General features: G+C 40.6%; 1 protein-coding gene and 1 long non-coding RNA gene across 2 annotated transcripts in view; one reads left to right on the top strand and one right to left on the bottom strand.

The window, feature by feature from the left end:
- The window catches only part of LOC139568062 (hemicentin-1-like), a 72,792-nt gene that overhangs the window by 4,687 nt on the left and 45,590 nt on the right, over positions 1 to 22,515 (bottom strand). The window contains exon 12 of the mRNA XM_071389756.1: positions 9,355 to 9,618. Within this exon, the coding sequence (XP_071245857.1) occupies positions 9,355 to 9,618 (264 nt within the window). The remainder of the gene's footprint in view (positions 1 to 9,354; positions 9,619 to 22,515) is intronic.
- LOC139568075 (uncharacterized) lies at positions 6,854 to 8,258 on the top strand. The gene is made up of 3 exons (XR_011673506.1): positions 6,854 to 6,931; positions 7,397 to 7,455; positions 7,487 to 8,258. It is a non-coding gene; the product is annotated as an uncharacterized lncRNA (long non-coding RNA).

Here is a 22,515-nt window from a genome sequence, read left to right as displayed (position 1 = left end):
GAGCAAGGCAGTTACCACCAGCTTGAATGATAACTCCTGTCCCCAAGCTGTGAGGATGAACAGCAAGTCACACATACCTTTTATATCATCATTATATGATAGTGTCTGTATTCACAAAGTGTCTCAGAGTAGGATCTAGGATTAGTTATCTCATTTAGATCATAATTATATGGACCAGGAGGACCTGATCCTAGATCAGCACTCCAAGTCTGAGACGCTTGAGTACATGACTTGTGGCTAAAAACTAAAAAACATATTTCAAGATATTGTCAAGAGTACTTACAGAGTGAAGTGAAGGGGAGAGGTCTTGTACAGTGAGTCAACTTACTGGTAGTGAGTGGGAACTGCTAGTAAGTGTCAGTTCTGTGATTGACTAATATGTAAAGTAGTCAGGACACAAGTAGCTGATGCAGAACTGTCCTTTCCTTCCTCTTTAAGTCATTAACATGCATGAGGACCAGAACAGCACATCAGAATAGTGTTTACTATAGTCTACTATTTGGAATGTTTATAATATATTAGAATGTGTTTACTATAACCTACTATTTAGAATGTTTATAATATATTAGAATGTGTTTACTATAGTCTACTATTTAGAATGTTTATAATATCTTAATGTGTTTACTGTAGCCTACTATTTGGAATGTTTATAATATATTAGAATGTGTTTACTGTAGCCTACTATTTAGAATGTTTATAATATATGTGGAAGGACCACCAGAGGGCAGGCTGGGCTCACGGATGGTAGCCCAACAAGGCATGGGAGACAAGGTAACCAGAGGCAATTGAGCACAGCTGACACTACTAATGAGATATTCTCCTTCCCCTATAAGAGAGAGTATGGAACCAACAGGAAAGGGGGGAAGAACTAACTCTGGAAGATGGCCACCGAGAGAGAGGAGCTATCTATGAAGAACCATTAAGACGGTGACAATCCGGTGACTTTTGTTATAGTTTAAAAGACAATCATATTGTGTTCCTGCTTAAGCTGGAGAAGAAGATTTTCATTGATTATGTTGGAGTGTTTGTGTTGACCAAATGCCCTCAATATAGAATTGTGTTCAATCAAGAAACCTACTCCTGACTCGTTTGTTCCACCTTCCCACTTTAGAGTGACACCCAATTAGTTGGTCCGCTCACATATATTAGAATGTGTTTACTATAGCCTACTATTTAGAATGTTAATAATATATTAGAATGTGTTTACTATAGCCTACAATGTGGAATGTTTATAATATATTAGAATGTGTTTACTATAGCCTACTATTTAGAATGTTTATAATATCTAAGAATGTGTTTACTATAGTCTACTATTTAGAATGTTTATAATATATTAGAATGTGTTTACTATCAGTTCTAAGTTCTACATGGAACAGGTCAAAGTTCTATATATATATTTATTATTTATCTAAGCCTTATTTTACCAGGTAAGTTGACTGAGAACACATTCTCATTTACATCAACAACCTGGGGAATATTTAAAACGGGGATGAATGAGCCAATTCAAATCTGGGGATGATTAGGTGGCATGAGGGCCAGATTGTGAATTTTAGCAGTGGACACCAGGGTTAACACCCCTACTCTTACAATAAGTGTCATGGGATTTTAAGTGACCACAGAGAGTCAGGACACCCGTTTAACATCCCATCCAAAAGACAGCACCCTACACGGGACAATGTCCCCAATCACTACCATGGGGCATTGGGATGTATATATTTTTAAACCAAAGGAAAGAGTGCCTCCTTTTGGCTCTCCAACACCACTTCCAGTAGCTTCTGGTCTCCCATCCAGGAACTGACCAGGGTGAACGCTGCTTAACTTCAGAAGCAAGCTAGCAGTGGGATGCAGGGCAGTATGCTGCTAACAGTTGACCGGTTCCATGGACTTGTAAGTAAGCATTTCATGGTAAGGTCTACACCTTTCATTAGATTTTCCCTCTATTCTACAAACCCATTCAATTTACACTCCTCATCAGCTGTATCAAAGTGGTACTGAAGGTTCCAGTGTTCTAGACTAGAGCTCCCCCTACTGGCATCTCAACATTACTGCATCCTAATAATCATGTCCTCAATAATGTTGGACTAATAACATTACAAACTGACAATACATCAGATAGAATGGTGAAAAACAACACTGGCTACTTGACAAAGTCACATTTAACCACACAAACACACATTTGTAGTAGTACAACATGCCACTGTCATTCTGTTACACTGATTGCTTCCCAAATGACACCATAAGCCCTATATAGTGCACTACCTTTGACCAGAGCCCTATGGGCGTGGCATGACTGTGTGTGTTTGCATGCCCTCAACTTGACTGGCCTGCAGCCCTGTCAATCATCCTTCACACCGCTGGTCATCCAACCAATCAGGGTGCTTGGATGCGCTGCAGGACACCGCCTCCCCTCACCTTTAGTTAGTGCACGGCATCGTCAGTCTTGAGAAGAAGTGTTGTGTTGCTGACAGACTTTTGACATGTAGTTCCTTACTGAAGTGTGAGACCAGCGAATATAACCACACAATAATATAAAACATCTTCAAATGGAAACAGTTGTGTCTGCATGTATGTGGTGGTGACCATCAAGAGTAGAGTGACGGACCTCAACACCGTGTTCTGACCAGACAGCACTATAGTGGGCAGAACCAAAACCAATCAGCATTAAGTACGTAGCGGGTCTCGTCACATCCAGCTAACCGCTCAGACGAGATCCAGCTGTTTATACATGTAAAAACGGTCTGGATGACATCTACTAATTCCTAGGTACTGACTCAGGAATGTGTGAAGGACCACAGGGATGTCTGACAAAGGGTTGTTATTGTGACCACAACAAGGCCCTCCGGTTCACTTTGGGTTCTTATACAACAGGGTTTCTAGGAGGAAAGAGATACATGGAAATAGAATGAAACCTTCTCTCCAGCTGCTTCTTACCCATTGTGCTTTTTGTCCCTTCCTGCCTCCCGTCCAGGATGATTACATCATGCAGTCCATGCATCTGTTCAACAACGTCATTTAGTGACACTTCCTGTGGGTGTGGCCTATCAGAAGGGACGCCCATATTTACCCCCACTGCCCCAGCCCCATGTTCTATCCCCAAAACAGACTCAATGGGGCTGTCAGGGGGGTAAACGATATCTCTTCATTGGATATCCACTCTCCCATCCACCCCTAACCCCTCTCTTCCTACCTGGGAAAGTTTGACACTAGTTAGGGGGTCAAGAATAGTTTGACATCACATTCTCATTAACAATGATGTATTCAATTCTCTAACTACTAGTTGGACAAAATGGTGGATATTCATCTAAGGACAAAGGCTTTAAATCAATAAATAATCTGAACTTGTTAACTGTGAGATGTAATATTATCAATCATGGAACATTCCGGTATGTTCCATCTTTCTGTGTTCCGGAGTGGAACGCCCTCGCTGGTGGAACTACCTTCAACTCTCCAAACATCCATGATGTCATATTGTGTCTGCATGATGTGTTTTAAAATGGCAATAAATAATATTTCATGTAACAGGACATTGCTCCTTCTGAAAGTGTCTGTGTTGATTTTGTACTGATGATGATGATGATAGTGAAGGTGAATAAACCACTATTGCTATACAACCCAAAGTAAATGTATTATTTGTAGTTACTATATGTACTGTAAAGTACAAGAGGTGAGATGTTGAAAGATTTCCATTTTCTCTCCACTGAAGATACTGTTATAACAAGGTGAAAACAATGACAATTAAGTTTATTCTTAAAAGTATATTTAAAAAAATGTCACAACACAGTTTACAAAAAAAAACATTTGATAAAAGCATTAAGAAACGTTGCATCAAGCAGAACTCTTTCCTGGACGTTGAGGCAAAAGTCTCACAAGTTTGATGATTGTTTCAGAAACATAACATAAAATATATATAATTATATACAATGCATTGGGAAAGTATTCAGACCCCTTGACTTTTTTTAAATGTTGTTACGTTACAGCCTTATTCTAAAATAGATTAAATACAAATATACCACTATTCCCATAATGACAAAACAAAAACAGGTTTTTAGAAAGGTCTGCAAATGTATTAAAAATAAAAAACAGAAATATCTTATTTAGATAAGTATTCAGACCTTTTGCTTTGAGATTCGAAATTGAACTCAGCTGCATCCTGTTTCTATAAATCATCCTTTATATGCTTCAACTTGATTGGAGCCCACCTGTGGTAAATTCAATTGATTGGACATGATTTGGAAAGGCACACACCTATCTATATAAGGTCCCACAGTTGACAGTGCCTGTCAGAGCAAAAATCATGAGGTCGAAGGAATTGTCTCTAGAATCAGAGACAGAATTGTGCTGAGGCACAGATCTGGGGAAGGGTACCAAAACAAACATTTCTGCATTTTTGAAGGTCCAAGAACACAGTGGCCTCCATCATTCTTAAATAGAAGAAGATTGGAACCACCAAGACTCTTCCTAGAGCTGGCCCCAGGTCAAACCGATCAATCGGGGGAGAAGAGCCTTGGTCAGCGAGGTGACCAAGAACCCGATGGTCACTCTGACAGAGCTCTTCCAGAAGGACAGCCATCTATGCTGCACTCCATCAATCAGGCCTTTATGATAGAGTGGCCAGACGGAAGACACTCCTCAGTAAATGGCACATGAAAGCCTGCTTGGAGTTTGCCAAAAGGCACCTGAAGACTCTCAGACCATGAGAAAACAAGATTATCTGGTCTGATGAAACCAAGATTGAACTCTTTGGCCTGAATGCCAAGCATCACGTCTGGAGGAAACCTGGCACCATCCCAACGGTGATGCATGGCAGCAGCAGCTTCATGCCGTGGGGATGTTTTTCAGCGGCAGGGACTGGGAGACTAGCCAGGATCGATGGAAAGATGAACGGAGAAGATGAACGGAGATCATTGATAAAAACCAGCTCCAAAGGGCTCAGGGCCTCAGACTGGGGCGAAGGTTCAACCTTCCAATAGGACAAGGACCCTAAGCACACAGCCAAGACAACGCAGGAGTGGCATCGGGAGAAATCTCTGAATGTCCTTGAGTGGCCCAGCCAGAGCCCGGACATGAACCTGATCGAACATCTCTGGAGAGACCTGAAAACATGTGTGCAGCGACTCTCCCCATCCAACGTGACCAAGCTTGAGAGGATCTGCAGATAAGAATGGGAGAAACTCCCCAAATACTGGTGTGCCAAGCTTGTAGCGTCACACCCAAGAAGACTCGAGGCTGTAATCGCTACCAAAGGTGCTTCGACAAAGTACTGATTAAAGGGTCTGAATACTTATGTAAATTTCATATTGCAGTTTTTTGTTTTTATACATTTGCAAATTTTATTTTAGAATAAGTTTGAAACATCACAAAATGTGGAAAAAGTCAAGATGTCTGAATACCTTCCGAATGCACTGTAACAACTGAAACTCAAGGTTGCCTAGGTCAGAAATACAATATTTTTCAACTTAAAAATATATTTTCTAAATGTTAAGGTCCTTTTCTTATTCATCATTGTTTCAAAGTCATAACTGACCCTAGATCAGAACTCCTACTCTAAGTGTGAATACAGTAGTCCTGTCTGTTGGTAGAGCATGGTGCTGACCCTAGATCAGAACTCCTACTCTAAGTGTGAATACAGTAGTCCTGTGTCTCAGTTGATAGAGCATGGTGCTGACCCTAGATCAGAACTCCTACTCTAAGTGTGAATAGAGTAGTCCTGTGGCTCCATTGGTACAGCATGACGCATTGGTTCAATTCCTGGTGCTGACCCTAGATCAGAACTCCTACTCTAAGTGTGAATACAGTAGTCCTGTCTGTTGGTAGAGCATGGTGCTGACCCTAGATCAGAACTCCTACTCTAAGTGTGAATACAGTAGTCCTGTCTGTTGGTAGAGCATGGTGCTGACCCTAGATCAGAACTCCTACTCTAAGTGTGAATACAGTAGTCCTGTGTCTCAGTTGATAGAGCATGGTGCTGACCCTAGATCAGAACTCCTACTCTAAGTGTGAATAGAGTAGTCCTGTGGCTCCATTGGTACAGCATGACGCATTGGTTCAATTCCTGCTGGAAAATGTATTCAAACATGACTGCAATGACAGTGAATTTGGATAAAAGTGTCTATTAGATGGCACATATTATTATATACTATTATAAACTGGGTAGTTTGGGTCCTGGATGCTGATTGGCTGAAGCAGCATTTCAGAAGTCTATACTGTATATCAGACAATATACCACGTGTATGACGTAAAAATACTTGTTTACTGTTCTATTTATGTTGTTAACCAGTTTAAAATAAGATGTGGTACAGTATGTTGGTCATATACCACAAACCCCTGAAGTGCCTTATTGCCATTATAAACTTAAGCAATAATGCCCGAGGAGGTGTGGTATATGGCCAATATACTACGGCTAAGGGCTGTTCTTATGCACAACGCGGAGTGCTTGGATGCAGCCCTTACCCGTGGTATATTGGCCACATACCACAAACCCAGAGGTGCCTTATTTTAAACTGGTTACCAATGTACTTAAACAAGTAAATACAAATGTTAATACCCATGGTATACGGTATGGTATACCACACCTGTCAGCTAATCAGCATTCATGGCTCAAACCACCCGGTTTATAATGGTCAATATTCCAGACCTCTTAATTGAGTTTATTAATTCGACCATTTAAAAAAAACAAGCACACATAACAACTTAAAAGCCATACTTGCACATGAATAAAATCATCGAGGATAACATACAATAAAGTCTGGTACTTATATCCATTGTGGTCCTCTTGAGACAAGATGGCTAGACAAGATCAAACACAGTATGGCAGGGAAATAATTAAACAAAAACATAGAAGAATAACATCTATCTCCACAGGCATTATATCACTTAGTTTAAATATACAGGTCAAGATATACAAGGTTTTTGTCAAACTTGTTCTGTTCAGGTCTTCTTCTTTCTTGGTTTGTTGTGTTCAGGTCTTCTTGGTTCTGGGTTTGTTGTGTTCAGGTCTTCTTGGTTCTGGGTTTGTTGTGTTCAGGTCTTCTTGGTTCTGGGTTTGTTGTGTTCAGGTCTTCTTGGTTCTGGGTTCGTTGTGTTCAGGTCTTCTTGGTTCTGGGTTTGTTGTGTTCAGGTCTTCTTGGTTCTGGGTTTGTTGTGTTCTGGTCTTCTTGTTTCTGGGTTTGTTGTGTTCGGGTCTTCTTAGTTCTGGGTTTGTTGTGTTCAGGTCTTCTTGGTTCTGGGTTTGTTGTGTTCAGGTCTTCTTGGTTCTGGGTTTGTTGTGTTCAGGTCTTCTTGGTTCTGGGTTTGTTGTGTTCAGGTCTTCTTGGTTCTGGGTTTGTTGTGTTCAGGTCTTCTTGGTTCTGGGTTTGTTGTGTTCAGGTCTTCTTGGTTCTGGGGTTGTTGTGTTCAGGTCTTCTTTCTGGGTTTGTTTTGTTCAGGTCTTCTTGGTTCTGGGTTTGTTGTGTTCAGGTCTTCTTGGTTCTGGGGTTGTTGTGTTCAGGTCTTCTTTCTGGGTTTGTTGTGTTCAGGTCTTCTTGGTTCTGGGTTTGTTGTGTTCAGGTCTTCTTGGTTCACTTGTTTTTGAGAAACTATCCCCAACCAGCGATTCACTTCCTCATCCTCGTTGTTCAGTAAGTGGCTCCAAAAACACCCAAAACATCCTTTTAGAAACTAAAAAGCTCTAAGTAGTCTACAGTGATGCAGGTCTTTTCATGTTGTACACATGAAATCTGTCATTCAGAACTTAATCCACAACGTTATGTTCCATGTTGTTGAGACTTGAACGATGCTTCTCGTCCGTTCTAGCAGCATGATACACTGAGAATAGAACAGTTGGACGGGGAAACAGCACGAGTCACACAATGGAATATAACGTTGTGGATAAAGTTTGGAATGACACTTTCATGTGTACAACTGTTACATCTAAAGTCCTGCATCACTATACTGAGAGCTTTCTGTTTCTAAAAGACGTATTTGGGTGTTTTTGGAGCATGTGTTCATGTTTTTCAGAGCCTCTACTGCACAACGAGGAAGAGGAAGTGAATTACTGGTTGGGGTAAGTTTCTCTAAAACAAGTGAAATTGCAATAAAAGGTGTCTGGACCTTTCTATAACATGGCATTTACATAAAAAATAGAAATTTGGTTGTAAAAAAGCCAACTTCTGCTTTATTGTGGTGTATTCACAATGCTCTAGAAATGGCTCTATGTTATTTTAATGGCATAATATGCTCACCGGTTGGCAGCACTGGGCAAGTTGAATTTCACAACATCGTACTAGACATCATCAGCCTGTTTCTGGGGTTGAGGCAGTTGTACGGTGGAGTACAGAGGCACTTCCTGGTTTTTGGAGTGAAAGAAGTGGACGCTGGCATAGTGAACGTCATCCTGGTGGACGGTGGCTGTTGTCTGTGCTGCAGTAGGCGTCATGGCCATGCCTGAGATGTTGTCATACACTGGACTAGAGTCTCCCTGATGGAGAGAGAGGACAGACAATATAATGAGTAGAAATGATCCACAAAGCAATACAAATAATCTGATAGTAACAGACTCACCTGTACATTCTCTGATGTGTCTCTTGTGTCAGAGATGGATTTGGAGGCCTTCTTCCTGGTTTGCACATTAATTAATGTATTTATTATTAAACGAATCAATGAACAAAGTAAGTTAATAAAAAAGAGTTGGAGTGAAATAATCTTTAAAAGAATCTCTCACCTGAACCACATGAGTCCAGAGAGACAGAGGATGAGAACCAGAACAACCACTATGATTCCTACAGCTGCAGTCAGAACTGTTTGTTTCCCTACAATAAAATATGGATGATATGAGTACTGGCATTTTATAAATTTAACATAAATGTAGTCTAGGACAATAGTACAATATTTGTTATCTAATCTCAACGTATATATAATTATAACACAAAGTATGATAAGCCAAAGTATAATTATTAATATTAGTTTGTAACATAATTTTGTGTTGAAATATATAAGATGAAACTTCACCTGGTAAAATGATCATCAGAGCTGTAGAGTTCCTAGATCCTCTTCCATTCCAGGCCTCACAGTGGTAATGCCCATTGTCCTTAGACTTGAACTTACTTATGTTGTAGATCTGTCCAAATCCATTTAGAAAAGTCTTATTTTGAAAGTACCAGGTGTATTTGTCCACAGGTGGGTTGGCATCACTGCTGCAGGTCAGAGTCACTGAACTGCCCTCCACTATTTCACCAGAGGGACTGACTGACACTGAGGTGTTCTTTGGGCCGTCTGGTGAACAATATGTAACAACATTGTAAATAGTGTTTTACTTGTGATTGAAATATGAATTTAAATGTGATCATCTGATTAAAAGATGAGGTCAGGTGTACTAACAGTGAACGTCCACAGACACAGAAGAAGAGTTGAGACGTCCATATTTATTCTCAGCCTCACAGTAGTATTCTCCACTGTCCTCAGAGCTGATGGTCGTGAAATTGTATGTCTTTTCTGATCCTGTCAGTGAAGCTCCATTCTTCTTGTACCAGGTGTATTTGTCCACAGGTGGGTTGGCATCACTGCTGCAGGTCAGAGTCACTGAACTGCCCTCCACTATTTCACCAGAGGGACTGACTGACACTGAGGTGCTCTTTGGGTCATCTGATAAAGGAGAATTTGTCCAACCGATAGGACAGTAGCATATTTATGACTGTATATAAACAAATGACATGTCATGTCAAAAATGTATCTGTTAAGTCATAACTATATAAAACTGTGACAGAAAACGTTAACAAATACAAATTTGGAGATGTTATGCTTTAGGACTAATTCATTTAATTATAATTGTTTTGCTACCTTACGATTCAAACACTGAGCTGTACTTTACTCACACTTCACATTCATGTTTATGGTCATAGACCTGTCTGTCCCCATCTCATTCTGGGCCTCACAGTCGTACTCTCCAGTGTCAGATGGCTGGATTTGATTGAAGACATACTGTGGATCTGTGTTCTGATTGGATATTCTCTGATATTCACCTCCATTCCTCTTGAACCACCAGGTGTAACTCTGCACAGGTGGGTTGGCATCACTGCTGCAGGTCAGAGTCACTGAACTGCCCTCCACTATTTCACCAGAGGGACTGACTGACACTGTGTTCTTTGGTTTATCTGATGTTAAAAGACCAAACTTTTGTCAAAGTAATTTTAATATTAACAATTAGTAAAAAATATATTTTTGTTCTGTAATGATTGATAAAGTAAGATGTCTCTTTTCCCTGAATACATGATACTTGCTGAGTAGAATACTGGACTATTGTACTGTACTCACACACTGCAGGAGAGTGGAGATCCTCATGGCCTTTTACAGCACAGGAGTAGCTGTCTACAGCATTAGGGAGGACTGAATAGGGGGACGTCTTCTCAGTTACAACCTGTCCATTCTTGTACCAGATGTAGGTGGGGTTGTCAGTCAGAGTACAGGTGGTGCTACAGGTCAGTGTCTTCTGTCCCTCTGCAGCAGGAGTCACCTTCACCTGCAGACCTGAAACAATATGTATAAAACCACATACACCTCTGTGTTAACAGGATGGTTAATTTATTTTCTCCTGTAATTCAATATGATGTAAAATTGTATCATACAGTGTAGTATTACCTGTGACAGACAGAGATGTTCCTGGGAAACTATGACTCCATTCAAAGTTGTATGTTTTAAAGGTGAAGCGATACTCAGCTGAGTCCTCCTCTCTCAGATCTGTGATTCTCAGGATGGAGGGACGTTGTAAACTCCATCTCTCTTTGTCAGGGTACTTCACACGACCTGCATACCCTGGGTCTCTGGTTAGGTCCTCAGGGGTCGACGTATCACTTCTAAACCAGAATGATGATGTGGTGGAATAATAACCAACATAAGTACAGGATATGTCCACTGTTGACCCCTTTAAGACACAGATTCTCCTCTTGGTGTAAGTCACGCTGCTGCAGCTCTGACCCTGAACACCTGAAACACAGTGACATAACAAGAGGTCAACTGGATTATATTCTCAGTTCTTTCTAGAAATGCTAACAGTTCTCAAGTTCTCATAGTGAAACCAACACACACAGTGGTTAAACAGTATTGTTAATTAAAGAAACACTCACACACTGCAGGAGAGTGGAGATCCTCATGGCCTTTTACAGTACAGGAGTAACTGTCTGCAGCATCAGGGTAGACTGAATAGGGAGAAGTGTTGTCAGTTACTATCTTTCCGTTCTTGTACCAGATGTAGGTGGGGTTACCAGTCAGAACACAGGTGGTGCTACAGGTCAGTGTCTTATACACTGAATACTGTTTAGGAGTCACCTTCACCTGAAAACCTGAATTAAAGGGGAGTAAAAACAGAGTACATCATTTAGAATTAATGATTAATTTCCTGACTCTTCAAAACGGTATAATGTGCTGTGCAGTGTTACCTGTGACAGAGTACATACATCTATGACATTGTCTGTAATTTCTATGTATTGATGAATATTGAAGTATTACCCTTCTCATTGACCTTAAATGATTGATACTTCCTAAGTAGAATCCTACTTTCATTCATACTCACAAACTACAGGAGAGTGGAGGTCCTCATGACCTTCAACAGCACAGGAGTAAATGTTCACAGAAGAATCCCAGACCACCAGCAAATTACTAGAGTGTTGTTGGGAAGCAGGCTCATGTAGACGTTGTCCGTTCTTGTACCAGATGTAGGTGGGGTTGGGGTTGTCAGTCAGAGTACAGGTGGTGCTACAGGTCAGTGTCTTCTGTCCCTCTGCAGCAGGAATCACCTTCACCTGCAGACCTGAAACAATATGTATAAAACCACATACACCTCTGTGTTAACAGGATGGTTAATATATTTTCTCCTGTAATTCAATATGATTTACAGTTGTATCAAACACTGCAGTCTTACCTGTGACAGACAGAGTTGTTCCTGGGAAACTATGACCCCATTCAAAGTTGTTTGTTTTAAAAGTGAAGCGATACTCAGCTGAGTCCTCCTCTCTCAGATCTGTGATTCTCAGGGTGAAGGGACCTCTGTATGTTCCAGTGTACTTCACACGACCTGCATACCCTGGGTCTCTGGTTAGGTCTTCAGGGGTCGACTTAACACTTCTAAACCAGAATGTTGATGTGGTGTAATAATAACCAACATAAGTACAGGATATGTCCACTGTTGACCCCTTTAAGACACAGATTCTCCTCTTGGTGTAAGTCACTCTGCTGCAGCTCTGACCCTGAACACCTGAAACACAGTGACATAACAAGAGGTCAACTGGATTATATTATCAGTTCTTTCTAGAAATGCTAGAAGTTCTCAAATGACAAAGTGAAACCAACACACAGTATAATGTATTAAATTCACACTCACACACTGCAGGAGAGTGGAGATCCTCATGGCCTTTTACAGCACAGGAGTAGCTGTCTACAGCATTAGGGTAGACTGAATAGGGGGAGGTATTCTCAGTTATTATCTGTCCGTTCTTATACCAGGTGTAGGTGGGGTTGGGGTTGTCAGTCAGAGTACAGGTGGTGCTACAGGTCAATGTCTTCTGTCCCTCTGCAGCAGGAGTCACCTTCACCTGCAGACCTGAAACAATATGTATAAAACCACATACACCTCTGTGTTAACAGGATGGTCAATTTATTTTCTCCTGTAATTCAATATGATTTACAGTTGTATCATACAGTGTAGTATTACCTGTGACAGACAAAGTTGTTCCTGGGAAACTATGACCCCATTCAAAGTTGTTTGTTTTAAAAGTGAAGCGATACTCAGCTGAGTCCTCCTCTCTCAGATCTGTGATTCTCAGGGTGAAGGGACCTCTGTATGTTCCAGTGTACTCCACACGACCTGCATACCCTGGGTCTGTGGTTAGGTCTTCAGGGGTCGACTTATCACTTCTAAACCAGAATGTTGATGTGGTGTAATAATAACCAACATAAGTACAGGATATGTCCACTGTTGACCCCTTTAAGACACAGATTCTCCTCTTGGTGTAAGTCACTCTGTTGCAGCTCTGACCCTGAACACCTGAGACATAAAGAGGGCATTATTTACACAGTAGAATATTGAGCTTCAGTAATCGTGTGATACAGTTTTGTTAGACAACTCTGAAGCTGTTTAGCAGACAGAATAATTATATCTGAAAAGTTATACTAGAATACTGAGTTGAATTCATACTCACACACTGCAGGAGAGTGGAGATCCTCATGGCCCTTTACAGCACAAGAGTAGCTGTCCTTATCATTAGGGAGGACTGAATAGGTGGAAGTCTTCACAGTTACTATCTGTCCGTTCTTGTACCAGGTGTATGTGGGGTTACCAGTCAGACGACAGCTGGTGGTTTTACAGGTCAGTGTCTTCCACTGTGACCGATGTGAATAAGTCACCTTCACCTGCAGAGCTGTAGTAGATCAAAACATTAAAACCCTGCATCACCTGTTCTATAGTTCAATCACATGATGCAAGACATTCTCAAACACATTTAATTCTTAAATCTGTTTCATATATACAAATCCAATTTCTAGACCTAAATGGACAGTAGATATTAATTGAACAGACTAGCAGTATAAAGCATGTAACTGTACCTGTTACAGACAGAGTGACTCCAGAATCTTCATAATATCTCCCTCTTGTCTGATCTGTTATAAATCTGAACTTGTACGTAGCTGAGTCTTTCTCTCTCAGGTCTGTGATTCTCAGGGTACAGTCTTTCTTCTTATCCCCATGATACTCCAGACGACCTGCATACTGTGGGTCCTGACCTAGAACTTTAGGTTCTATACCAGTCCCCATTTTAGTGAACCAGATGGTTGATGTGACGTTATGACCTCTGGGATAGCTGAAAGAGCAGGTCAGCTTCACTGTTGACCCCTTCAAGGTACAGATACTCTGAGTGGTGTAAGTCACACTCCAGCCATACTGACCCAGTACCACTGAAACACAGTCACACAATGGTATCAGAATGAAGACAAGGTATATTGGCTCACACTGAAGGTAGGGTTTGTCCACACTTTGTTGCCATATTGGAAATGGAAACCACAGATAATCATCACTCAGTGAGGTGTGAAACATAACTATTTAAAGTGAAGTGGAGACTCCTAACAGAACACACCAGAATAACATTATGATTCTTATCATTTTAGAAATGTCTGTAGATTGATAAACAGAGAACTAAAAGATAAGAATGAGACCATACCTGCTACAGACCAGAGAAAGACCACCAACACACTTCCTGCTGTTCTCAAGGCCATTGTTGCATCTCCCACCCTGCAGTCTTAGAAACATAAACAACAACTCACTCTATAGCTGGTGAATAACTCCACCTGATACATTGAAGTATAAACTGTAAATGGGGTACAGGGCCTCATTACTGAAAATGAACCAGGCTCATATTGTGTTGTGCTGTATTGTGCTACGTATGTAGGATCTTAATTTGAACCCCCATTTGTTGGAGAGAATGTTCCTGGTAAGCAGGAAATACAATATTGTGGTGTATTCAAGGTTTAAAAAAGTTTGTAACTTTCTATTTAAAATGTCAGACTTGATTTTCTCCAACGAAAACGGTGTCAACCACCACATTAATTATAATCCACATAATAATTCACTTTTCCTGTTGCTGCAGGATTCTTTTTAAGATCCTTCCTCTGTATATGGTTTTGTGTGTGAATACTGTCTGTCTATTGCACTATGGATCAACATGATCAATAACAACAATCACTTATTGAACAGATGTGTAGAACTGTAAACACATATTTCTATATTGATCATTCTGAAGCTGTTTTATTCTCAGAACCCCAAATATAGGAGGATAAATGTTCAATCCTCTACGGTCCATCAAGCTGTACAGCAGCCTAAAGACTGACCACCAGGTTCAATGATAGCTCCTATCCTCAAGCTGTGAGGCTAAACAGCAAGACACACACACACACACACACACACACACACACACACACACACACACACACACACACACACACACACACACACACACACACACACACACACACACACACACACACACACACACACACACACACACACACACACACACACACACACACACACACACACACACACACAGACACACCTTCTATATAATAATTATATGGACTGGGGGCCCTGATCCTAGATCAACACTGTGGCAATGAAACACTTTATGAATACTGCCCCTGATGTAACAACCAAAACACAGCTCAAAAAATAACAAGAAGTAAAATGATACATTACCCTCAAGTATATGACTTATTACTAAAAACAAATAACCAGAAAGTATATTTCAAGATATTGTCAAGAGTACTTACAGAGTGAAGTGACGGGGAGAGGTCTTGTACAATGAGTCAACTTACTGGTAGTGCATGGAAACTGACATTAAGTGTGTGTTCTGTGGTTGATACATATTTAAAGTAGTTAAGACACAAGTAGCTGATGCAGAACTTCCTTCCTCTTAAAGTCATTAACATGCATGAGGACCAGACCAGCACATCATAAGGGGAAGTTTTAATGCAATAGAAAATGTACAACAGACTGCATATCTAGTTGTAATTTTTCATTTGAGGAGTGGGTTTACATTTTTTAAATGTGGCCCGTTTCCAATGTATTCTATTGACGAAATACAGAATCATGTTTAATATAGCCTACTATATTGAATGTTTATAATATATTATAATGTGTTGCCTTGCCCCTCTGAGTTCTACATGGAACAGGTAAAAGTTCCATTTACATTTGGTCAGTTCCATGATGTCATTCATTCTATTCTACAAACCCATTCATTTTACACTCCTCATCAGATGCATCAAAGTGCTACTGAAGGTTCCAGTGTTCTAGACTAGAGTTCTCCCTACTGGCATCTCAACATTACTGCACCATCCTAATAATAATGTCCTCAATAATGTTGGGCTAATAACAACATTACAAACTGTAAATTAATCAGATAGAATGGTGAAAACCATCCCTGGCTACTTGACAAAGCAACAGTTAAGCACACAAACACTGTAAACGAACTACTGCACTGAGCCGTCACTGTGCACTGCCACTTTAAGAGCGCAGCAGCATTCAGGAAGAGGAAATCAAGACGGCTCTTCCAGCTGTTAGGAGGCCTCGATTGGCGCTGCGGTTATGACGCTTTGTGTAACTCCACAAAAGTCTTGTTTAGTTTCAGTGTGCTTAGTTATAACATTTATAATGTTGAACTCCTTTGTTATTGCGCAACGCCTGACGAGTTGGAAGCGTTCTGGCCTCTGATCTCATCGATTACTAGCAACATTGTTGCAAGCTTTTGTCAAACGAACAACCAAGGATTGTGTCGGACGGACAAATACACGTTGAAGCCTGGACACAACAGCTAAGCCCATCTCTCTTTCTCTCTCCTTCTTCAGTGAAATATGTTCTCTCTTAGTGCTGCGCTCCCTTCACGTTCAGAGCCTCCAGTGAACTAATAATGCACTGTAGGACTGTTTGACATGTTAGTTAAAGGGAGGTTGCGTGAGTGTTTTGAACTTTATTGATTTTGTGTGGGACAACTGACATTTGGAAATGTTGAAGTCCTTTTGTTATCTATGAACACACCTACACACACCCATTCATACCCCCTCCCTCCTCCACTTGGAGGTAATACAGAATATTGCAAATTCTCTACGTTTTATGACTGGGGTCTTTCTTGTCCATTGTTTCTAGGAAATTGCCTTTGAATTGCTTTGCCATTAATCTTGTATGAGTTATTATTGGTTAGGTTACCCCTGTGCTGTGACTTGTCTTCTCCTTTCTCCCCACTGGCTATCTGGCCAACAGGCTAACCTATAGGCAGTCTCTTCTGCTAATGTGTCTGGTAGTGGTTCTCTATCTATCCTACTCTTTTCAGTTCAGCAGGTTAATACCTGTCTGGTAGTGGTTCTCTATCTATTCTACTCTTTTCAGTTCAGCAGGGTAACACCTGTCAGGTGCCCGAACATAAACCTTTCTCTTTACCTCTCTCTAACAACACTGCTACAAACTGATGTCTGTATTGGTACAACATGTCAATGTCATATTCTGTTACACTGTTTCTGTCTCAAATGGCACCCTAATCCCTATATGGTGCAATACTTTTGAACGGGGGGGGTTTGTTCCAGGGGATGACTGACATCATGCACTCCATCTATGATACAGTATGATGGGAATGTGTTTGTCAGCAGCATACCACCCTGCATCCCACTGCTGGCTTGATTCTAAGCAGGGTTGGTCCCTGGATGGGAGACCAGATGCTGCTGGAAGTGGTGTTGGAGGGCCAGTAGGAGGCACTCTTTCCTCTGGTCTAAAAAAAGATCCCAATGTCCCAGGGCAGTGATTGGGGACATTGCCCTGTGTAGGGTGCCGTCTTTCAGATGGGATGCTAAACGGGTGTCCGGTCTCTCTGGTCACTAATGATCCCATGGGACTTATCATAAGAGTAGGGGTGTTAACCCTGGTGTCCTGGCTAAATTCCCAATCTTGCCCTCATACCATCACTGTCACCTAATCATCCCCAGCTTCCAATTGACTCATTCATCCCCCTCCTCTCCCTGTAACTATTCCCCAGGTCGTTGCTGTAAATGAGAATGTGTTCTCAGTCCTGACCATACTAAATAAATACAAAAGCAAGGGAAAACAGGTCAGGAACGTGACACATCTTGTGAATCCAGCCAATATTTCCGATAAAAAAAAAAAAAAAATAATGTTTTACAGCGAGAACACAATATAGAATTATATTAGCTCACCACAATAGCCAAACACACAACGCCATTTATTCACCGTAAAGGTAGCTTTCACAAAACCCACAAATAGAGATAAAATTAATCACTAACCTTTGGACAACTTCATCAGATGACAGTCTTATAACATCATGTTATACAATACATTTATGTTTTGTTTGGAATGTGCATATTTAGAGGTACAAATCCTGGTTTTACATTGTGAATATGTAGCCATGATGCACCAAATTGTCCGGAGATATTTTGGACAGTCACGTAATCTAACCAAAGAACTCATCATAAACTTTACTAAAAAATACATGTTGTACAGCAAATGAAAGATACACTGGTTCTTAATGCAACCGCTGTGTTAGATTTAAAAAAATAACTTTAGTACAACATACAGCATGCAATATTGTGAGACAGCGCTCACCTATACTCCGCCTTGTTGGAGCCAACATTTTCCACAAAAATACGAAATAACATCATAAATATTCTCTTACTTTTGATGATCTTCCATCAGAATGTTGTGCAAGGAGTCCTAGTTCCAGAATAAATCGTTGTTTTGTTTTAGAATGTCCATTTCTTCTGTCGAATTAGCAACTTTGGCTAGCCATGTTGAGGGCTCATGTCCAAAAAATCTTTGCGCCTGGAACGAAAAATTCCCAAATTCCCAATAAACTGGTCAAACTTGGTTGAAAATCCTACTTTATGATGTTCTTCTCATATGTATCCAATAAAATCAGAGCCGGAGCATTTCGTCGTGTATACCTAACGCTTTTTTAGAAGACAATGTGAGGTTCCCCGGCGCGCAGTTGAAAACCGACAAAAGAGCGGACCTGTCACTCCAAAAGCTCTCATTCGGTCTCACATCAAGCTAGACACCCCATTCAACATTCTACTGCCTGTTGACATCTAGTGGAAGGCGTATGAAGTGCATACAGATCCATAAATATAAGCCAGTTGAATAGGCAGGCCCTGACACAGAGCCCCATTTTCAGAATTTTCACTTCCTGTCTGGAAGTTTGCTGCCAAATGAGTTCTGTTTTACTCACAGATATAATTCAAACAGTTTTAGAAACTTCAGAGTGTTTTCTATCCAATAGTAATAATAATATGCATATCGTATGATCTAGAACAGAGTACGAGGCCGTTTAATTTGGGCACGATTTTTTCCCAAAGTGAAAACAGCGCCCCCTATTAAGAATAATTAATGGGTATTGTGTGTAGATTGAGGGGGGGGGGAAATACTATTTCATCCATTTTAGAATAAGGCTGTAACTTAACAAAATGTGGAAAAAGCCAAGGTGTCTGAATACTTTCTGAATCCACTGTGGGCCTTGATTCAATCCTAATGTGCTTGTAGACAATGCTTTTATTTAAAGGCAGAGTTCCTGCGTTAGTGGAGATCACATTCAAGGTAAACACAGCAGATGTCGGCTCAATTGGAAATGACCTTTTTAAATGCTTTAGCACGGTTTCTAATTGGATCCAGGCCCCAGGGTTAGATAATTCTACCTCCAGTGGTTTCTAATTGGATCCAGGCCCCAGGGTTAGATATACGTCTACATCCTGTGTTTTCCACAAAGTGTTTTAAAAAATCAGACAACAGTTAGGTGGGCGATAGGTACACCTCCATGGGTCTCCAGTCTCTCATCCACCTCTAGCCCATCTCTGCCCCCCAAAATAGACACCTCTACCTGGGAAGGTCAGACAACAGTTAGGGACTCAAGAGCCGCACCATATTGGAGACCATAGCACTCATTCTATATGACATCACATTCTCACTATACAATAATGTAATTTATTCTTTAACTACTAGTTGGACAAAATGAGACTGTGAGGAACCCTACAGGAAGATCGAGGATTCAAACAGAGAAGATGACAATGACATAGGGGCGTAAATAAAAAGATATACAGTGGGGAGAACAAGTATTTGATACACTGCCGATTTTGCAGGTTTTCCTACTTACAAAGCATGTAGAGGTCTGTAATTTTTATCATAGGTACACTTCAACTGTGAGAGACGGAATCTAAAACAAAAATCCAGGAAATCACATTGTATGATTTTTAAGGAAATTATTTGCATTTTATTGCATGACATAAGTATTTGATCACCTACCAACCAGTAAGAATTCCGGCTCTCACAGACCTGTTAGTTTTTCTTTAAGAAGCCCTCCTGTTCTCCACTCATTACCTGTATTAACTGCACCTGTTTGAACTCGTTACCTGTATAAAAGACACCTGTCCACACACTCAATCAAACAGACTCCAACCTCTCCACAATGGCCAAGACCAGAGAGCTGTGTAAGGACATCAGGGATAAAATTGTAGACCTGCACAAGGCTGGGATGGGCTACAGGACAATAGGCAAGCAGCTTGGTGAGAAGGCAACAACTGTTGGCGCAATTATTAGAAAATGGAAGAAGTTGAAGTTGACGGTCAATCACCCTCGGTCTGGGGCTCCATGCAAGATCTCACCTCGTGGGGCATCAATGATCATGAGGAAGGTGAGGGATCAGCCCAGAACTACACGGCAGGACCTGGTCAATGACCTGAAGAGAGCTGGGACCACAGTCTCAAAGAAAACCATTAGTAACACACTACGCCGTCATGGATTAAAATCCTGCAGCGCACGCAAGGTCCCCCTGCTCAAGCCAGCGCATGTCCAGGCCCGTCTGAAGTTTGCCAATGACCATCTGGATGATCCAGAGGAGGAATGGGAGAAGGTCATGTGGTCTGATGAGACAAAAATAGAGCTTTTTGGTCTAAACTCCACTCGCCGTGTTTGGAGGAAGAAGAAGGATGAGTACAACTCTAAGAACACCATCCCAACCGTGAAGCATGGAGGTGGAAACATCATTCTTTGGGGATGCTTTTCTGCAAAGGGGACAGGACGACTGCACCGTATTGAGGGGAGGATGGATGGGGCCATGTATCGCGAGATCTTGGCCAACAACCTCCTTCCCTCAGTAAGAGCATTGAAGATGGGTCGTGGCTGGGTCTTCCAGCATGACAACGACCCGAAACACACAGCCAGGGCAACTAAGGAGTGGCTCCTTAAGGAGCATCTCAAGGTCCTGGAGTGGCCTAGCCAGTCTCCAGACCTGAACCCAATAGAAAATCTTTGGAGGGAGCTGAAAGTCCATATTGCCCAGCGACAGCCCCGAAACCCGAAGGATCTGGAGAAGGTCTGTATGGAGGAGTGGGCCAAAATCCCTGCTGCAGTGTGTGCAAACCTGGTCAAGAACTACAGGAAACATATGATCTCTGTAATTGCAAACAAAGGTTTCTGTACCAAATATTAAGTTCTGCTTTTCTGATGTATCAAATACTTATGTCATGCAATAAAATGCAAATTAATTACTTAAAAATCATACAATGTGATTTTCTGGATTTTTGTTTTAGATTCCGTCTCTCACAGTTGAAGTGTACCTATGATAAAAATTACAGACCTCTACATGCTTTGTAAGTAGGAAAACCTGCAAAATCGGCAGTGTATCAAATACTTGTTCTCCCCACTGTATATACATTGCAATTATTCTTGAATCAGCGGCCGGTCATGTGCAAAGGATTAGCATTTCAATGACTATAATTATAGACTGTGTGTAGTGAATCCATTTTGTCTTTCCCGCCCCTTTGTCTCCCAAGCCGTCATATCGGCTTAGTGCACTAGGGACTTTTCTAGCATTGTTAGTAACCAATATCTACTGTTTATGTAAATCTGTGTGATTATTTATTTAGTAAATAAATAAGCCAATTTGTATATTGCTGATTCATTATGGAAACCAGAGTTCGTGCGGACAACCAATAATGTTACGACGTTCAGATGAGGCTGAATGAAGTAAAGAATAATTGATGACTGAAATGTAAGAGATTTAGATCTGTAAGAGTTCATTCAGAAGACGGAACTCCTTTAAATAATATTCTCCGTGGTGCCCCAGGTTATTACTGAGGTAATTGTTGCATGATTTAATTCAATCACGTAATCAGTTAAACGTTAGGTAATCTATTTGATAAAATAGCATGCCATCACTTTAATGACATTCACAGACACTACAAAGTGATAAGAAACGTTGCATCAGAACATTGAGGCAAAATACTACCATAACTTTGTCATAAAACCAATAATAAATGTATATGAAAATATCAAATAAACATATATTATGTGTATCATCTTACAGTACTATAATAGAATAATACAGTACTGTGTAATGTAATAGAATAGAAACAGAACTGTGTAATGTAATAGAATAGTACAGTACTGTAATAGAATAGTACTGTATACTGTAATAGTACAGTACTGTAATAGAATGACTGTATAACGTAATAGAATAGTACAGTATATTGCAATAGAATAGTACTGTAGAATGTACCGTAATAGAATAGTACTGTAGAATGTAATAGAATAGTACAGGACTGTAGAATGTAATAGAATAGTATAGTACTGTATACTGTAATAGTACAGAACTGTATACTGTAAGCTGTGAGCGAACATCAAGAAGAAATTAAAACATACATTTATAAGGTTCTCAGCCTTCATATAAAATATAACTGGACATCGAGGCTATTTCAGAAATACAAAGCAAAGTTATTGTGTTCAGATTCTGTTCCATGATACTTAAATGAATGGAAAAATATTTAACATAAAAATTATTTACAATGTTCCCCCTCTTATTCATCATAGTTTAAAAGGCAAAACTGACCCTAGATCAGCTCTCCAACTAAGTGTGAATACAGTAGTCCTGTGTCTCAGTTGGTAGAGCATGGTGCTGACCCTAGATCAGCTCTCCTACTAAGTGTGAATACAGTAGTCCTGTGTGTTGG

This window comes from Salvelinus alpinus, chromosome 2 (assembly GCF_045679555.1).
Source record: "Salvelinus alpinus chromosome 2, SLU_Salpinus.1, whole genome shotgun sequence".
NCBI classification, from domain to species: domain Eukaryota; kingdom Metazoa; phylum Chordata; class Actinopteri; order Salmoniformes; family Salmonidae; genus Salvelinus; species Salvelinus alpinus.
Note: the sequence above shows the minus strand (reverse complement) of the source record. Positions and strands in the feature narration are given on the sequence as shown.